The sequence below is a fragment of the Sceloporus occidentalis genome, unplaced genomic scaffold (assembly GCF_023333645.1).
Source record: "Sceloporus occidentalis isolate IW3139 unplaced genomic scaffold, rSceOcc1.0.p SCAF_49, whole genome shotgun sequence".
In the NCBI taxonomy this organism is placed as follows: Eukaryota; Metazoa; Chordata; class Lepidosauria; order Squamata; family Phrynosomatidae; genus Sceloporus; species Sceloporus occidentalis.
In genome coordinates, this window is record NW_028317029.1 from 6,329,218 (window position 1) to 6,346,342 (window position 17,125).

The window sequence follows — 17,125 nt, forward strand, 5'->3', positions numbered from 1 at the left end:
GGAGAACCCAGAGAGTTCCCAGGTATGGTGGTCACTAGGGCTGAAACAACTAATCGATAAAATCGATATTAATCGATAATGAAAATCGTTGTCAACGATTTTCATTATCGATTAATCGAATCGATTTTTGTCGATTATAAAAATTATAATCCGACCTCAAACAGAGATCGGATTATAGCACTAGAATCCAGATCCCCCGCAACGCTGCAGGGGACCTGGATTCCCCTCACTGTCGGCCGGTCTCTCACTTCCGTCTCTCTCCCCCTCCCATACACCCCTCTGACTCCTCCCCCCTCCCATACATCACTCTGCCTCTCTACCCGGGTCCGTTACTGACTTCATAGAAGCCTCAGCGTAAGTGAAGGGCAGTAACGGAGGCTGTCTGTGCGCATCGTGCAGACCCCCACCGGCTGACAGAGGATCATCCTCTCTGTCAGCCGGTGGGGGTCTGCATCGCACAGACAGCCTCCGTTACTCACCTTCACTTACGCTGAGGCTTCTATGAAGCTGCAGTGAAAGTGCCTGTCAGTAACGGAGCCGGGTAGTGAGGCAGAGCGGTGTATGGGAGGGGGGAGGAGTCAGAGGGGTGTATGGGAGCCACCCTCCCATTCACCACTCTGGCTCCTCCCCCTCCCATATGGCACTCTGCCTCTCTACCCGGCTCCCTGGTGTCTTGTGAACCTCTGTGGCTGACAGGAGGCAGAGTGGAGTATGGGAGGGGGGAGGAGGCAGAGTGGAGTATGGGAGGGGGGAGGAGGCAGAGTGGAGTATGGGAGGGGGAGGAGCCAAAGTGATTTATGGGAGGGGGAGGAGCCAAAGTGATGTAAGGGAGGGGGAGGAGGCAGAGTGGTGTATGGGAGGGGGAGGAGCCAGAGTGGTGTATGGGAGGGGGAGAAGCCAAAGTGGTGTATGGGTGAGTTATAGTGGTGTATGGGGGGTATTATGAATTTCAGGGCATATAGAGGGTATAAGGCATATCGATATTAGGCATATCAGGGGGGCATAAAACATATCTGGGGGTAAAAGGTATATCAGGGGGCTCAGTGGCATATAGGGGGTATAAGGCATATCGATATTAGGCATATCAGGGGGGCATAAAACATATCTGGGGGTAAAAGGTATATCAGGGGGCTCAGTTGCATATCACTGGCATATAAGAGGTATAAGGCATATATGGGGGCAGAGTGGCAAGCTGGGGGTCAGATGTGCATAACCGGGGACAGTTTGGTAAATGAACTCAAACAGAATAAATGTTAATCCAGTTGATGTTGTTTAAGGGATAAATCCATATGGTTGGACGTATCTCGCCTTATCTCGATTTTACGTGATCACAAAATAAATGCCATCATTTTAAAGTTTGTTTTTTTTAATCCGTTAAACGTATTATTTATAGAAGAAGATTATTTTATTAGCATTAACTGCACACATGAAACTCTTGTAATATATTCTATAGCCGGGTTTTATTACAGAAGCTCTGCAGCCAGAGAGGGGACGGGTATTTTTTGGTTGGTAGTTTTTGTTGATTCATATAGTTTTATATGCACATATCCTAGTTGGGATTTGCTGTTCCAGGTGCAGTATTATTCAGTGGTTTCCGATTTCAGTGGTATGCATTTAAACGATATTACACTGAAATACTGTACACATGAACCTGTCACAGACGTTCCCCACAGAATAATGATGTTCTGTGCCCTGCCAATCCCTGTATGCTCAGTATCTTTAGGAGAAATGCCTGAGGGTCATCACTCAACTCCTCCACTCGGTACTCAAGGGCATAATTACACAGTCATCACAAATTATGGATTTATGAAAAGAACTTTAACGAAAGAAAGGATAAGGCTTTCCCAGTTTCACAGCATGGGATCCGTCCATTATCCTAATACATGGCATTTATAAAATTGTAACGTGACGCCAACATGGGGGAGAAGAAACCTTTTAAAGTCTAAACTCTAGCTGCCAAATGTGTTTGTCTTCTGACTTTATCCCTTTTAAAATTCCATGTTCATTACATTCTTTATGTGAAATGCTCGAGATTCAGCATTTTCTTATTTGCAGCTTATATGTGCTCTTTGAAAACCGGGCTTTTTATGATTCTGCAGAAAACAAAGGGTTAACCCCTTCGCCCTATTCCAAACCATGGTGAATGGGACTTTCAATTAAAATTGCAAACTATAAAGACAATAGGATTTATTATTTTATCCATGGCCAACCTGGCCCTTCTTGCCACCTTAGCCCAGCTGCACCCGCCCTTCACCTTGCTGCAAGTCACTTACATCTCACTGCTTAGTGGCTAAAGTCTTCAAACTCCCATGACACAAAGCCAGCCATGATACACATATCATATGGAAGTCAGAGTCCCCAGCAGCCGGAGGCTCCCTCTTCCTTTGCTGCACCTGGCATCATTAGCGAGAGAGACGCGCGGCATTTCCCCCAGTAATACCTTGCAAATCATAATTTAATACTCTCTTGTTCTTTTTTCCGCTGCTATTAATTTAGCTTTCAAACTCAGTCCGCGATCCTTACACATTGCGGATTTTCTAATCTGGCTTGGGGCCATTCCAAACCAAAGCTGCAGTTTGGTTCCTCTGTGGTTTCCCCTTTCCTGCTTCCCAAAAAACAACGTCTGTCCCCTTCTCATATCACTCCCAGAAAGTGTGTGTGCAAAGGGCAAGAACGGGACATGAAACACTTGCTAATAATTAAAAATAATGGAGTACCCTCAATTAATAACATGCGCTGCTCCTAACGGAAGCTCGGGACTGCTGTATGCATTACACACAAATCTGGGTTTAATTAGAGGGGATATTAGGCTTTATTTGACTTAAACAATCTTTTATTTAAAGCGATGTTACGGAATGTAAAGTAAAATGTGAGGTATGAGGTTTTTGACTCAATTAATACATTGTGTTTTATTATCTAGCAATTAAAAGAACACTGGAATGTTTACATAATGCTAACGCACATTAAAGAAAATACTTCAATGAGTAAAATACTATAAGAAATAGGGTCAGTTCCTATTATATTATAGCAAATGGTGTTCATGTGGGCTTCTGGTCCATTAGGTAAAGAGTCTCTTTAGATCAGACTGCATTTATCCACCTACAGCCCTGAGATCATTACGTGTTCAAATCAATAAAACTGAATACACGATTCTCAAGGCATCTCACAAAAATGCCCAGTACATGCTACTTTGGTCCCACCGAACCATTCCTACTGAAGCCAGAAAATAGACAAGCAGGTAAACCAAGTGGTCCTTTTAGTGGCGCTTTAATCTAGGATACTGTAATCCACTCTTATAAATAATTATCAGAAGGTTCAGCTGTGAATTTAAAGAGTTAACCAAAATAAAGTTAACCTGGCCGTGTATGGTGTTTTCCCATCTACAGATAGGCACAACCTATTAAGTACAATGAACAAGGAACCTCTTTATGATGGACCCTTATTGTGGGCTACTATATCAGTATAATTCAGATGGACATATCAACATCATACATCGGCAAATTTGAAAAAAAAAGAAGGAGAGATTGCGAGATTACTTGGAAGGTAGATACATTTATCCTGAAGAACCAATAAGGAAAACCCTTAGAACTGGGCCACCGCGATTGGCAATTATCTCGTAATCTGCCATCATAATAATTATTTCTAAGTTTAAACTAATGACATGGATCTTTTAACAACTCTCACATGGAAAAACATACTGTTACCCCCCCCAAATACACCGTACACCCCCCAAATGCTCATCATTCATCCACATGCTGTAAGCCTTTCTCTCCACTTGATGTATTGTTCCATAATCCTGATCCACAACAGAGATATTTACTGTAAATGTTAACCTCACAGAAGCTGAGATCTGAGTCTCAGAGCTAGCATAATTCATTTTCTACCTTCTTCTCATCCTCCCTCACAAACGGCTACCTAGCTCAACTAGGAACTTCATAATAGGTGAGATTATTCATAAATTAGGATTTTTAATTAGATTAAGTTGCTATACCTGGAAACGCACTGCTTTTGACCCAGAGTCTCCAAGTGAAGCGCTACTTTGGGTCACCTTCCTATTTCTCCGGAAGGGGAGCGGCATTAGGACACTCCCCTTCGCCATCTGCCTCCTCCCCCATTCCCAGCTCATTCAATTCTATCTGGGCTAGCCCCTCCTCCTCACAAAGCCCCTCCCCCAGATGAGGGAGAGCTCTGGGTAGCCTACCCAGTTCCCAGGTACATATATTGCTAATTGTATTCTATTAACACAGTCATGTGGGTTTATTTAGTGTAATTTCATAATGTTTTTTTTCATTATCTCTATAGGCTTTCTTTTTGTGGCCTTTTTGGTGAGAGAAAAAACGTATTTATTATTTTATATTAAACTCAACCATCTATTAATAATAATGGCTCTCGCAATTTACAAAGGTAACGCTCCAGTCCAAGGGTTACTAACCAATGACCAGCACTGGGTTTCTGAAGGTCTGTTTAAGTAATCAGTCATGGAAAAATGTGAGATCATAAGCTTTGCTTCTACAAACCACTAAAATGTTAATTAACAGAAGCTTTTTTTTCCCCGTTAGATTGTCAGTGAGTAAGTATTCCAATATGTGGAGGTTTTCCAGATTTTACTTGTTGGACAATTAATAATGGCAAGCCATAACAATTAAAAAAATAAGAGTTTTTTACGACTTTGCCTATCCTTATTTAATTGCTAATTCTATGTCTGCCTTAAATTATTAAGGAAAAAAGGATACAGTTCAGAAGAAAAATATTTATTTAACTTCACTGGTCATACGTCTTTGATCACTGAAATGTACCTGTTTCGAATGGATTCTAGGAATATATGGTCTGCTCCGGCTGGTTCTTTACCATCTAGTGAAATATGGATTTAGGTGCATTCACTAAAAATCTGTCTCTCTCATGGTACAGGCAACTGACCAAAGTAAGCATATGTTCAGTCCGTATATACAACATGCAAGCAACTACAGAGAACAAGATTTATAAGCGGGAGGTTACGAACAGAAGCTGTAAAGTTCATAATAAGAAATCCATATTTTAACCACACAATTCAGTTGAAAGAAAGTGATCAAACAAGTAACTACTAGAACTGTGCATTCAGTTTTGTTCGATTTTGCAAATTTAACGAAAGTTGCCGATTTTGTCAATTCGTACGAATCGCTGAAAACGAGGCCAGAGGTCCTAAGCTCGGGGGCTCTTCTTCCACTCACAGTCTCTGAATGTCTCCCTACTTTCTCTGCAGAACACTTCCGCTTCCATCTCTCGCAGCTTTGCTTCAGTGTCTCGCATCTTCTTGTTCTTCTCTTTTCTCTCTTTGTCTGCATCTTTGCAGATATAACCTCCCAGGGAAAACTGTCTAAATGGCAGAGCTTCCAGTGAAGTCCTCAACCCTGATTTGAGGGTAGGGGACGCCAACAGAAACTCCAACATTTTGCCCTAAACTTCTGCCAAAATGGCGGAGCTTCGGGTGAGTCCTCTCCCCATTGGAGAATAGGGGAGAGGACGTTACCTGAAGCTCCACAATTTTGTGCTACGAAAACCTTGTGTGAACTTCCACCAAAATTGCTGAACTTCTGGTGACGTCCTCATCGGGGGGGGGGGGGGATGTCTCCGGAAGCTCTGTCACTTTGGTGGAAGTTCGCCAGGAGGTTATATCCCCAGAGATGCGGATAAAGAGAGAAGAAAGAGGAGAGAAAAAAGAAGATAGAAGAGAGGAGAAGATGCAGAACAAGAAGCGAGGCACGGAAGCAGAGCTGCGAGACACAGAAGCAGAAGTGGTCGACTATAATTCAAATAATGACTGACCAGATAACATCAACAAAAAATATAAGCTTCTTTAATTCTTTGTAAACTTTATTTACACTGTAAATTTACACTGTACACAAAATTGATCACCGGGTCACGACTAGGCATTGCTAACTATGCCCGATCTATTCTAGTATGAAGTCTGGCTTGTTAACTAGAGCAGTAGGGCACAAGATACCAATTTACGTAGGGCCCTCCTCACAATAAAGGTGACCTTGACAGCTGCCTAGTTGCTACGCTGGTTACCTCTTATGTTATTGAGCAAGTGCAAGTAAGACGAGAGAAAAATACATAGTTTGCCATACAACCAAGAATACAAGCTTTACGCATCTAACTAAATAGGGCTAACATTTGGTTATTTTTCAAACATAATGTTTAACTTGTCCACTGTGGTCTTTCCTTTGGTCTTGTATGCTAGTTATAAATTGAGGTCTCCTTGTAGTTTGTCAATTTGTCAGCTTGTTTGTATAGCTCATTTGTAAAGTTTTTATGTGTAGTTTTAAGCGTAGAGATGGCTGCTAGTTTTAGACTCTGTACTTCTCCCTGTTTGAAGTCTGTTGCGTCTGGAAATGATTTGGATATTACAGTCTCTGACGGCTTCTCTGTGAACTTCTCACTGATCATTAGGAGTTCACTCAGGGAGAATAATCCTTCAATGCAGTGTAGTGTTGACTCCTAACATAAAGTCATTGAGAGAATGACGGAATTGTGAGAACAGACATCTGAAAAAGTCATACTGACAAAATAGTAAAAAAAATTAACAAAACAACAAATAAACAAAACACATAGAAAAGAATAAGTTAATACAAAAATATTGAGGTAGAATAATGAGAGGAAGAAGGATGTTGGGTAAGTTGTTTACTCAGTATCAGGAGAGATTCATTCGGGTATCACATTAGAGTTGGTTCTCTTGTTATGGTGGGATAATAGCCCCAATGACTGAGCAAAAAGGTTATTAAACTTAGCTTTTAATGTATTCTCTAAAACTGGAGGGACATCTGGCATGACTATCAATATATGGAGGGAACAAAAAAAATGTGGAGAGAGAGAGTGTGTATGTATTGTATAACTGCAAAAGGAATAGTTAAACTGTTATTTTTTTGTCACTCAAGATCTTGTATTAAAATAATATTATACCTCATCTGATTTCAGACTTAATGCATTTTTCTTGAAATGTAGCCGAAATCCAAAGAACCTGATAAAGGTGAATTTATAGTTTCATATATTTTCATTCCACTAATTGATACATGACCTTGGAACAATATTGTCAACAACTGCAGAGTAAAGGGACCTGTGATTCATTATTATATAAGCAAGAAGCGTAATAAAACAGTCAAAGAAATAACGGAATGTTTCAATGTATAAAATAAAATGTACTGGCACTGCAATGACAGCAGCAATGGTTTTACTTAATAGTGATTAATTAGCAATCTACGGGACAGTAGCAAGCAACAAATGTTTAAGCTTAGAGCAGGATAAAATACTGAAAAAAAAAAATCTGTGAAACCCTCCACTGGCTCCCAATTACCTTTAGAATTAAATGTAAAATCCTGGTACTGACATATAAGGCCATCCATAACACTGCTCCTCCATACATTTCTCCCCTCATAAGCAAATAATCTCATACTCAATCCCTACGTTTTTCCCATGGACTAAGGCTCCCCTCCTCACTTATTACCTCTTCCTTTTCCCGTCTACAAGATTTCACTCGACTTGCCCCATATCTCTGGAATCTACTTCCACCGAACCTTCAGCTTTTACCCTCCCTCCCAACATTCAAGAAACATCTCAAATATCACTCCTTCAGAGAAGCTGCACCATCTTAGCTGCTAGAACTTCCTTGTCACTGATACAACCCCACACTACCTCTCACCCTTTCTCTGTCACCCCATTCCTTCAAGATTGTAAGCTTGCAAGCCGAGCCTCTCTACCTAATGTATCGGTTTGTCTTAGTCTGTCAATTCCCGTCTTGTCATATCCCTTGAATTTATGTATTGTATTAAGCGCTGTGTAAACTGTTGGCGCTATATAAATAAAAGATAATAATAATAATAAAATTACTCACATCAGCAACGATGAGTGTGAAAGTGGCTATTCTTTGCATCTTCAATTGTACAGACAATGGTACAAACACTCAATTAAATATCAATTTAATTTACTAAAACATCTATTTTTGAAAGTGTTGGTTTGTCTTTACCATTGGTATTAGTACCATATAATTTTATAATATCAGATATGTGCGAGTTTCTGAGTTCTCCTATTTCCTTTTGATAATGATGTTCCTATTTAACGCAGCTCCAAAAACATATCTTAATCATATACAAATGGAATAGGAATTCTGAATAAATTATTTAAAACATTTGTAACTGCAGGCAATATAACAAAATTAACCATAGGTTGTCTGTGCACACCGCACAGACGTTCACCGGCTGCCAGAGAGGCGGATCCAGGGATCCTCCTCTCTGGCAGCCGGTGAACGTCTGCACTATATGCATAGACAACCTCCGCTGCTTTTTGGCAGGTACTTCTGCCAGAGCTTTTATGGTGGAGCACCTGAAGGTCATGTCACGCCAGTGATCCAGCGGTGGAGGTTGTCTGCGCAGATTGCTTAGACATCCACTGGTTGCCAGAGAGGAGGATTCAGGTCCCCTGCAGCACTGTGGGGGATCTGGATCTCAGACTTGTAGTCAGACCGCTATTTGAGGTCAGATTATAAAACAACCTTGAATATAAGCCAAGGGGTATCTTTCAGAGCATTTGCTCTGAAAAAAAAACGTATGTTATACTCGAGCAAATACGGTATGTCTAGATTGTGCGCTAAAATTGACTTAGGTGACCCCAAGTGATGACCATAGTGCTGCCATTATAGACGGTAATTGCATTTTGACATGCTCAGCAAAATTACTAAAAATAAGTAAACAGTGTCTGGTATGTTTGATTGGAGAAATCTGGCAAAACTTAAGTGAACAAAATCCAGACCATTGAGGAGTTATTTTCCCTATCTGTCCTCCAGAGACACATATGTGACAGGTAATAAAATTTAAACGCCATAAAACTTCAATCAAAATGTTGTCTCGGTTTTCACATTTATATTATAAGTGCAGCATCACGCCAGTATCATCTATGAGTAGGCCTGTTGGCTGGAATTACACCTTGTCTCATATATAGTATAGTACAAAAACGGCACTGTAACTTTCAAGAAATTGAACTTTTCTACAACATTTTAAATGGAGGCACTGCAGGAAATATAAAACATATCAGCACCTGGTATCATTGCATATCTCCATGTGAGATTATATTTAGTTATGTTTGTTCCTAATGAAAAAGTAAAAAAATGCCCTTATTGATATAGATGTCACAAATATCTGTGCTATACATTTTGTAGCCAAATGATCTTGCTGCTTTAACCCCAGCTATAGCAACATATTTACCATAAAATAAAACGGTATAAAGCAGGGGCGTCCAACATGCGGCTCGCGGGACCTCGAGGTGCGGCCCGTGTGAGATCGGCAGCCAGGATCACAAGAGCCCTGCTGCTTACTTGTGGGAGAGTCTATTCTCTGCTCCAGTCCTGCCTCCTCTGTGGGGAGAACGAGGGAGGCCGCGCCACCTGCTGAAGTCTGTGATCGCCATCGAGAGCTGTAGTGCAGGTAAGGGGGGGTGGGGGAGGGTGTTTGAATGAGTATGTCTGATTGAGGGAATGAACCATTGAATGAATAATTTGTGTGTGTGTTATAGCATGGATGTGTAAGTGCTGGAACCTTGGCATGATGGGACTGTGATTGCAGTTAACAATCCCACTCCTATCATGCCAAGTCAGCCAGTACATGCTGAAACCTGGCTAGCTGCCCCCTTGTGTATTGATGCTGCCAGCAGTATGGGGTCTGCACTTACAGCCACCCTGTACCAGCATGTACTGGCTGACTTGGGATGATAGGAGTGTGATTGCTAACAGCTAACAGCAATCACAGTCCCATCATGCCTAGGTTCCAGCATTTACTGGTTGCCTGGGTATAAAAAGAGTGTGTTTGCGGTTAGCAATCACACTCCTTTCATGCCAAGTCATATTGTCGATTTTTTTTGTGTCCAATTGTGGTGTGTTACTTTTAATAAAAGCATGGTTACACACTAAAATTGGACAAAAATTACTGGTACAATGCCCAGCCAACCAGTACATGCTGGAATCTGGGTATGCCTGAGATTGCTGTTAACAATCATAATATATAATTGTTTGTACAATTTTGGTGTGTAACTTACTTTTATTAAAAGTGTGTGGGGGGGGGTCATTTTCAGTTTCGGTGAATTTTAGGTTTTGGTCCAGAATTTTCATTTTAGTGCATCCCTAAAATAAATAGAACTATTTTATTTTTACTTATCCAGAATCCTGAATTTGTAGTCACAAAACTTTCTAGGTCCAGAAATCAGTGAGAGGAAAAGTAAAGGTTTTGTGTCATTTACTTTATTTTAATCTGCATATTTTATTAAAGGCCATATTTTCTCACAGTGAAAAATGAGTGCGGCCCGCGCACGTATACAATTCTGATGAAGTGCCCCACTGCAGAAAAAACTTGGACGCCCCTGGTATAAAGGGATAAATGTCTAATCGTTCCCAGTAACTGCGATATATATTAACCTCAGTGAGTGTGTTTGTGTATGTTAGTGTATAGTGTTAGTGTGTGTCGCCAATTGTCCTTAAGGGGTTAAATATTGGTACCATTAGCATCTACAGAACCTCCATAGAAACAATAAGATCTCTAAGGTCCGGATTGTGATAAAGACACTTGCCACTATTGGTCCTAATAATGCTATGGGTTATTGTTATCAGTGTACCTATAGATCACAAGCAAACACCCTTAAAGCCCAACATAGTTCAACATGGAATTAGGTTCATGATGTCTGCCAACGCTTGCACTGTAGCGATAGTAAGAGGAATGAAAAGGATATTTGTATTTTTCTTACCGACAACAGATGACAGACTTGCAGGACAGGGCCAGGTCAAGAAAGCTCTTGCGAACCTCACACGAGAGAGCGAATTTCAAGGTCTGTCCATCGATTATTAAAGCAATATCGTTTTCTTTACCCAGTGAGTCACCAAGGTTGGTACAGTGATTGGTTAATGTTTCTCTTGTTGCCTGAAAGAAAATGATAATTAATTGTAAACTGCAAACAAGTTCTGAAGGGCTTAGTGGTAAATAGGAGATGAAATGCAGTGGAAGGAAAGGTAAAAGGAGACACAGGGAGATCACAGATGACAAAGAGTTAAGAGCATACCTTGGAACCTCTATCATAGGCTACCTGGAGCTCCCCTCTTCTGGGGGAATTGATTCCTTCAAGAGGCAGGGGTAGCCCCATGCAGAGGTGGGCTAGCAGAAAGTAGGGGGAGGATGAGCCCCAGTTAGCCTTGGTAGTGGTTGGGAGAAGGAGTAAGTAGGCTGAACCTGGATGGGGGGTGGATGTGGCCAGACACCTCTTTCATGCCCAGAGAATGAACAAACTACCCCAGAGACTCAGTGAAGCACCAGACTCAAACACAGAGAGCTCTCAGGCACGGTTATAAGATATTTGTACCCATAGACTGCATAGATGGAGAGCGAGGCAGCAAATTACCTTATCAAATTGTTACTTAATGGTTTCATTACATAATGTCAGAGTTAAATTGATTGTCACCTAAAATGAACAGATAAAAAAATATATGTCTATATGTTGTGTTTTTATCATAGATTCAGTATGCTTTTTAGTGTTACTTGGCAGATAAATGTAGATAAGGTATGTAATGTTCTAATTCCACTGTTACACAAGCTCCCCTGTTTGCATTTGCCTTCTATATTATACACAGAACAGGGTTAAGATCACACTAGCCAGAGATTTCCATATTACTACATATACTACATATAACTGTTTTAGTCTGTAAAATCTCATCACTGCAGACAGAACCTTCACTGATCCACGCGTGTAAATATGAAATGACAGTTAACTACATGTTGCTGACATATTAACATATTTCTATAGCAACTAATTTGCTATATCAGCTATCGGATTGGTTATTTTGATTTACAGGTGTGGGGGAGTGCGGTCCTACTCACTTCCTACCATCTCTCACCCTTCTCATGGCTTGCCTTGGTTCCACTATCTGACCAAACTACCAATAATTCCCATAAAAAGTGGGAGTTTGGCAGGGCATTACCCATGGGAAGTTTCTATGGAATATTAAAACGATAATATATACTCATCTCTTTTTTAGGTGCCAGAAACATGGTGGAACAATACATGGGTCTATTCCAATAAATTCATTTTTCTATTATTATAGTTTAACCAACATTGCTCCTTGCCTTCTGCCATGTGTTCGTCGGCAGACCTGAGTATCTACAAAAAAACGCAAATCGCCCCTTGTGGCTGGGTTCGGCGGTAATGGCCACCCTGCAATCAGACTAGGGGGCTCACCTAGGTAGTGCCTTAGAGAACCTGAATAGTATTTCATATAAAATTATTCTGCAGAGCACAGGATGACAGCTTGTCTTTTCTTAATTCCTTAAAACATCTTTCCTAATTTTGAGTAGTGAACCCGCCCCATCCAAAAATGCATCCAAAAATTTTTTAATTTGGAACAGCCCTGAATCAAGTTAAAATATTAGTATTGCAGCATATATTAAAATTGGACAAAGTTAATTAATGTACCCTGGTTTCTCGTTTTCTCTGAAAATGTTTAAAATTTATAATTTGCAACAATTTTCTTAAACTCTTTAATACCTAAAGCGCTGCGTGAAAGCCAAGTAAAATTATTTTCAGAACTCTTTACACCAAAACATTTTACATTGTGTACTGGAATAAATATGAAGAATGGCATTGTTTGTTGTAATTGATTTAGCACTTCTTCTCTGTTTCCAGTTCTCCTGATCATGATTAATCAGCAATTACACAACAGAGATGGGGGTGGGGGGCTATAATTTAAAGAAGTCAACAGGCGGTGGTCCAGCTATTATGGAACTCAAGGTATTCTACTAGCGCAATCTCTTTTTAAGTATGATCAATGAGCATCATGAGAAGTGTAGTTCCACAAAAGGAAGACAAGATCATGTGTGGTCCTAGTTGTGTCATCAAATATTATTGACCTACTCTGGAACTTGCATTCTCAGAACAATGAAAAGACAGAATAGCCTGAGCTTGTTTGTATACAGCTGGATACAATAATTAAAAAAAAAACAACAACAATACAATTCAGGACTATCTTAAAAAATCACTTAAGAAGATTTGCTGGATAGCAACCAACTTGGCCCATATAGTCTGGAAATGTACTACTCAAAAACTATTTTAGCCCATTTCTGGACTACCTTACTGCATAAGACACAACGACCATGGCGGGTTGCCATACATTCTGTAAAAAAAACCCTACTCAGGTATCTACCCCCAAATATGGAACAGTAATAATGGGTTAAAATAACTACAGAATTAAACTACAGCATTAAGCTCTCGATTCGTAAATACCAAAGTGTTTAGAAAATCATTACCCCACCTCATTAATTTATAGAAACGACACAGTACAATGATGCATTTACCCTAGACACCGAACCTATTTACAGAAAAGCCGAATTCAGTGTTGGAGACAGCAAACTGTCTGTATTACTCATCACATACAGTAAGACCACAAAGTAAAACCCACAAACCATACAGATGTTTGACCGTGGTCGGTGGATCGACAATGTGAACATTGCCAGGTATGCTCATGGCTCGTTAACCGCACTAAACAAGCAGAAAACATGAATACCATGGAAACAAATAAACAAGTAACAAGGTACCGAACGATCACTGACGGGTTGTCCTCTCTAATTACTAAGTAACTCCACTGATTCTCCTAGTCATCAGCTATTAATTGGAGTATATCTAGTGTCCATGACTATTAATATCTGTTGATTTTGGGGTCACAAACTCACACATTGACCAGTGCTTACAAATGTTGGGTCCATTTATCCACAGATAACTAAATGGATCTTTTCAGAGTTTTTGTATGAAGGAACACATTGTATATGGAAACCGTAATTAACAAATAAACAGAGACAACGTAAATATAAATGTGATAAAAAAAAATCAATATAGATACTAATTGAACTTAGATAAAATAGATTTAAAGATTTAGTAGATTTATCAGTTTTGGTATAAACACATCATTGATCGAAGAGACAATGTTGAATAATAAATTTATAAACAACATCAGAATAGACATAAAGAATACATATAAAAAACTATGCTTATGGACCTTCCTTGCCTTACCAATTTCTAGTGGAGCAACCAGGAAAATTACTGACCCTGTCCTGCGCCAAGGGGCATGTTTAGGGACGTGCCTGGTGCTCCTGGTAGAGTTAGGCACAAGAGACGCGGACCTGTGCAGGAAAAGGCACAGATCACTGGCGAACCACCAAGGGCCACCTTGGTAACGTAAAAGCAATGGGATTTTGGTGGGAGCTGTCTGGGGTACTGCCCAATATCCAGCTTAGCAGAGCATGCACCCGAAATACATCAACTATTTGCACCCATTGCAAAATAAAGGTCCCCAAATAAAGTCCCCAAATACGTACCTTCCCAATTTTAGATGATATTACAGGCACTAGTGGCATTTCACATTTATTACTGGTATGGTTAAATATTAATAATAGACACCATCAGCATAATAGGTGGTTAACTATGCTTTACGTGCATACTTTATTAGCACAGATTAAATCTTCACTAGTTTACAGTAACATACATTACACAGTTTCCGTGTTTGCTTTTTCTCTTATCTCACACACATCAGACGGTACTAATGGAAAGATTAGCAAAAACCTTTCAGCATTACACTATCCATACCAAAGCAAAGCGCCTTGTGTGTTTATTTCAGCTCCTACGGGAGTTTTAAACATTTAACCGAATGAACAGGGGTGGACGCTCCAGAATCTGCTAGCCTTCTACAAATAAAATGTAATGTCATATAATGCACTGGGAAGGAAGGGGTAAACATCTGACCCCTTCAGATAGTATCATGCTTTTAACACAACATAGTAAAGTCCAGACAGATGTTCCTTTCACACAATTTCTAGTGTGTTTGCACCTTATGATCTAAATATGTACAGAAATCAGGGCTGCTTCTGTCCTTTTTCCATCTGGAATTATAAAAATACATGTGTATTCATTCACAGATTTGGCAGCTGGAGAGGACCCTTTGCTTCCTGTAAGTAGACCACCAGGGGGGAAAGAGTGGTGTCATCAGGGGAGAGATTCTAACTCTTATGCCACCATTGCATATCAGTGTTACCTCTGATAGGGATGGAAGCAATTATGGAGGAACAGAGGGCGTGGATCGTGACAGGCGATCGCTTGGCTCAGTGGGTTGAATGCTAAGGTTTCATGGTACAGCAAAATAGCATAGAATAATTGGTAGCCAAATGGTCACAGGCAAACGTATAGTTAAGTCATAGCTGGCACGTGGCTGGCCATTTTTGTCATTTAAAAAGTACCTCTGATTGAACCATATTTGAATCCAGCACTGAAGACCAGCTAACACTCTATAGTCATATCTTTACTTAATATTCAGATTTATACTTTCTAGCTGTGACATCAAAAGTTTAGCCAGGGCATTTCTTCCTAGTTTACCTTGACAGTGAAGACTGCATAGGACTCCTATGGTCACCTTCCGGCGCTCTGCATTACAAGCCGGCACCGAGACCGAGCTAGAGGGCTCGCAGAGGAGCAGTTGCCCCACTCGGCTCCATTGCCCTGGTCAACCCAAGCGGGAAGTTCTGATCTCCTGGAGTCCGCCTGCATTGTTCATTAGAGCTCCTTCCGCTCCAGCCACCTCCGAGGTCTTCTAAATTAGAGTATGACAAACTCCTTGACAGGGTTCACCCTATATTAGGATTAAGGGTAATCCACAATTTGACAATTACCTTCTGGCTACCCTGTTTTAATATAAAATCCCTGACTGGTGGTAATTCATACTTAAAATACCCAGCTTTACATGTATTTAAATGCCACTAACCAATTAGCATAAATGATATAATGAATCTTTGGCTTGCAGCTTAAGACAGTAACTGAGAAGATCAGGACGTTTAATTGTACATCTGTATACTTCTACCCCAAACAACATTATAAAAGGACACTCCTTGTTCACAAAACTGAGCAGAAAACGGAAATAATTTCGAATCATTCATCTTTTCTCATGCTGATTAGGCTAGAAAGCTCCTGTGTCATTTTATGACCTCAGTCTCCTTGATTTCCAAAACAAAAAAAGAAAAGAATTAGGAAAATCTAAAGTCTCAACGCATTAAAAAATCATGTTTGCCTTAGGAGGCAAAGTTTGGTTAACACTGAATGTTTTATGCTTTTTTCATTAATTTTGGGTTTCTTTAACCACGCTAGTGTTCTATCCAGAATATGCCCCTTTTCCCTTCTCTAGCGTTAGCCCTCTGGCAGAGGAAGAAAAGGAAACCTCTTGGGTGTTCTATAACTGACTGATCGGTATGAGTTAACTTCCACTATATAGCACTTAGTGAAGTGAATTTAATGGTATTACTACCATTTTATTACCGGTATTAGAAGTAATATTTATTTTCATGAAAAGAAATGCAGTGTATATTTTACTTTGTATTTTCCTACACATTGGCCAAACCCGGCTGTGGTAAACAATACAGAGTTGTAACCTTAATGTCACAGGGGGATCATTGGACTGATAAAAGTTATAATGAAGAAAGGACCTAGAAGAACTTCATAAACTCCACCATGAAGCAATCACCACATGAGTAGTGGGTGCTACCTAAATATAACATGATTACCAACTTTGGATCTCCTGAAGATCTCTGGGTCAATGGGATGCCCTTATTTAATGGCAGCGTGGCAGGTCAAGCGTGCAATATATGATGGGTTGGGCTTTGAAATACCCCTCTGATACACCAAGGGTTAAGCAATTCATTGCGTCAACATCTATTTATTTTCAATGGATTTTTTCCTCTATTAAAATCAGACGTAGTTTTCCAGATAATGTAAAACTACAATTCCCATAATGCCACTGGTGTAACTTCATAATTGCTTAGAAAGGACCCTTCCGACACAGACCGCACCACTCCAGGTCTGAAGAGCCCTTTCTAAACTATTTTGAGAAGGCACGGGGAGACAGGAGCGTATCAGGGGTCACATGACCCCGCAGTGAAACCGAGGCTGCGCATGCAGCCAGAGAGGAAGGTGCAGGAGCGGTGAGAGGTAAGCGGGGAACAAAGGTCAAAGAAGGTACAGACAAGTTTTTTGGGGGAAATGATGGCACAGACTAGCTGTTGAAGTTGGGGGGCAATTTTCGCACAAG

At 40.4% G+C, this 17,125-nt stretch overlaps 1 protein-coding gene across 2 annotated transcripts in view; it reads right to left on the reverse strand.

Annotated features, from left to right (window-relative positions):
• Positions 1–17,125, reverse strand: part of LOC149288965 (phospholipid-transporting ATPase IB-like) — a 232,119-nt gene that overhangs the window by 152,447 nt on the left and 62,547 nt on the right. For both annotated transcript variants that reach the window (XM_089491122.1, XM_089491123.1), the window contains exon 24: positions 10,762–10,934. In XM_089491122.1, coding sequence (XP_089347248.1) covers positions 10,762–10,934 — 173 coding nt within the window. The remainder of the gene's footprint in view (positions 1–10,761; positions 10,935–17,125) is intronic.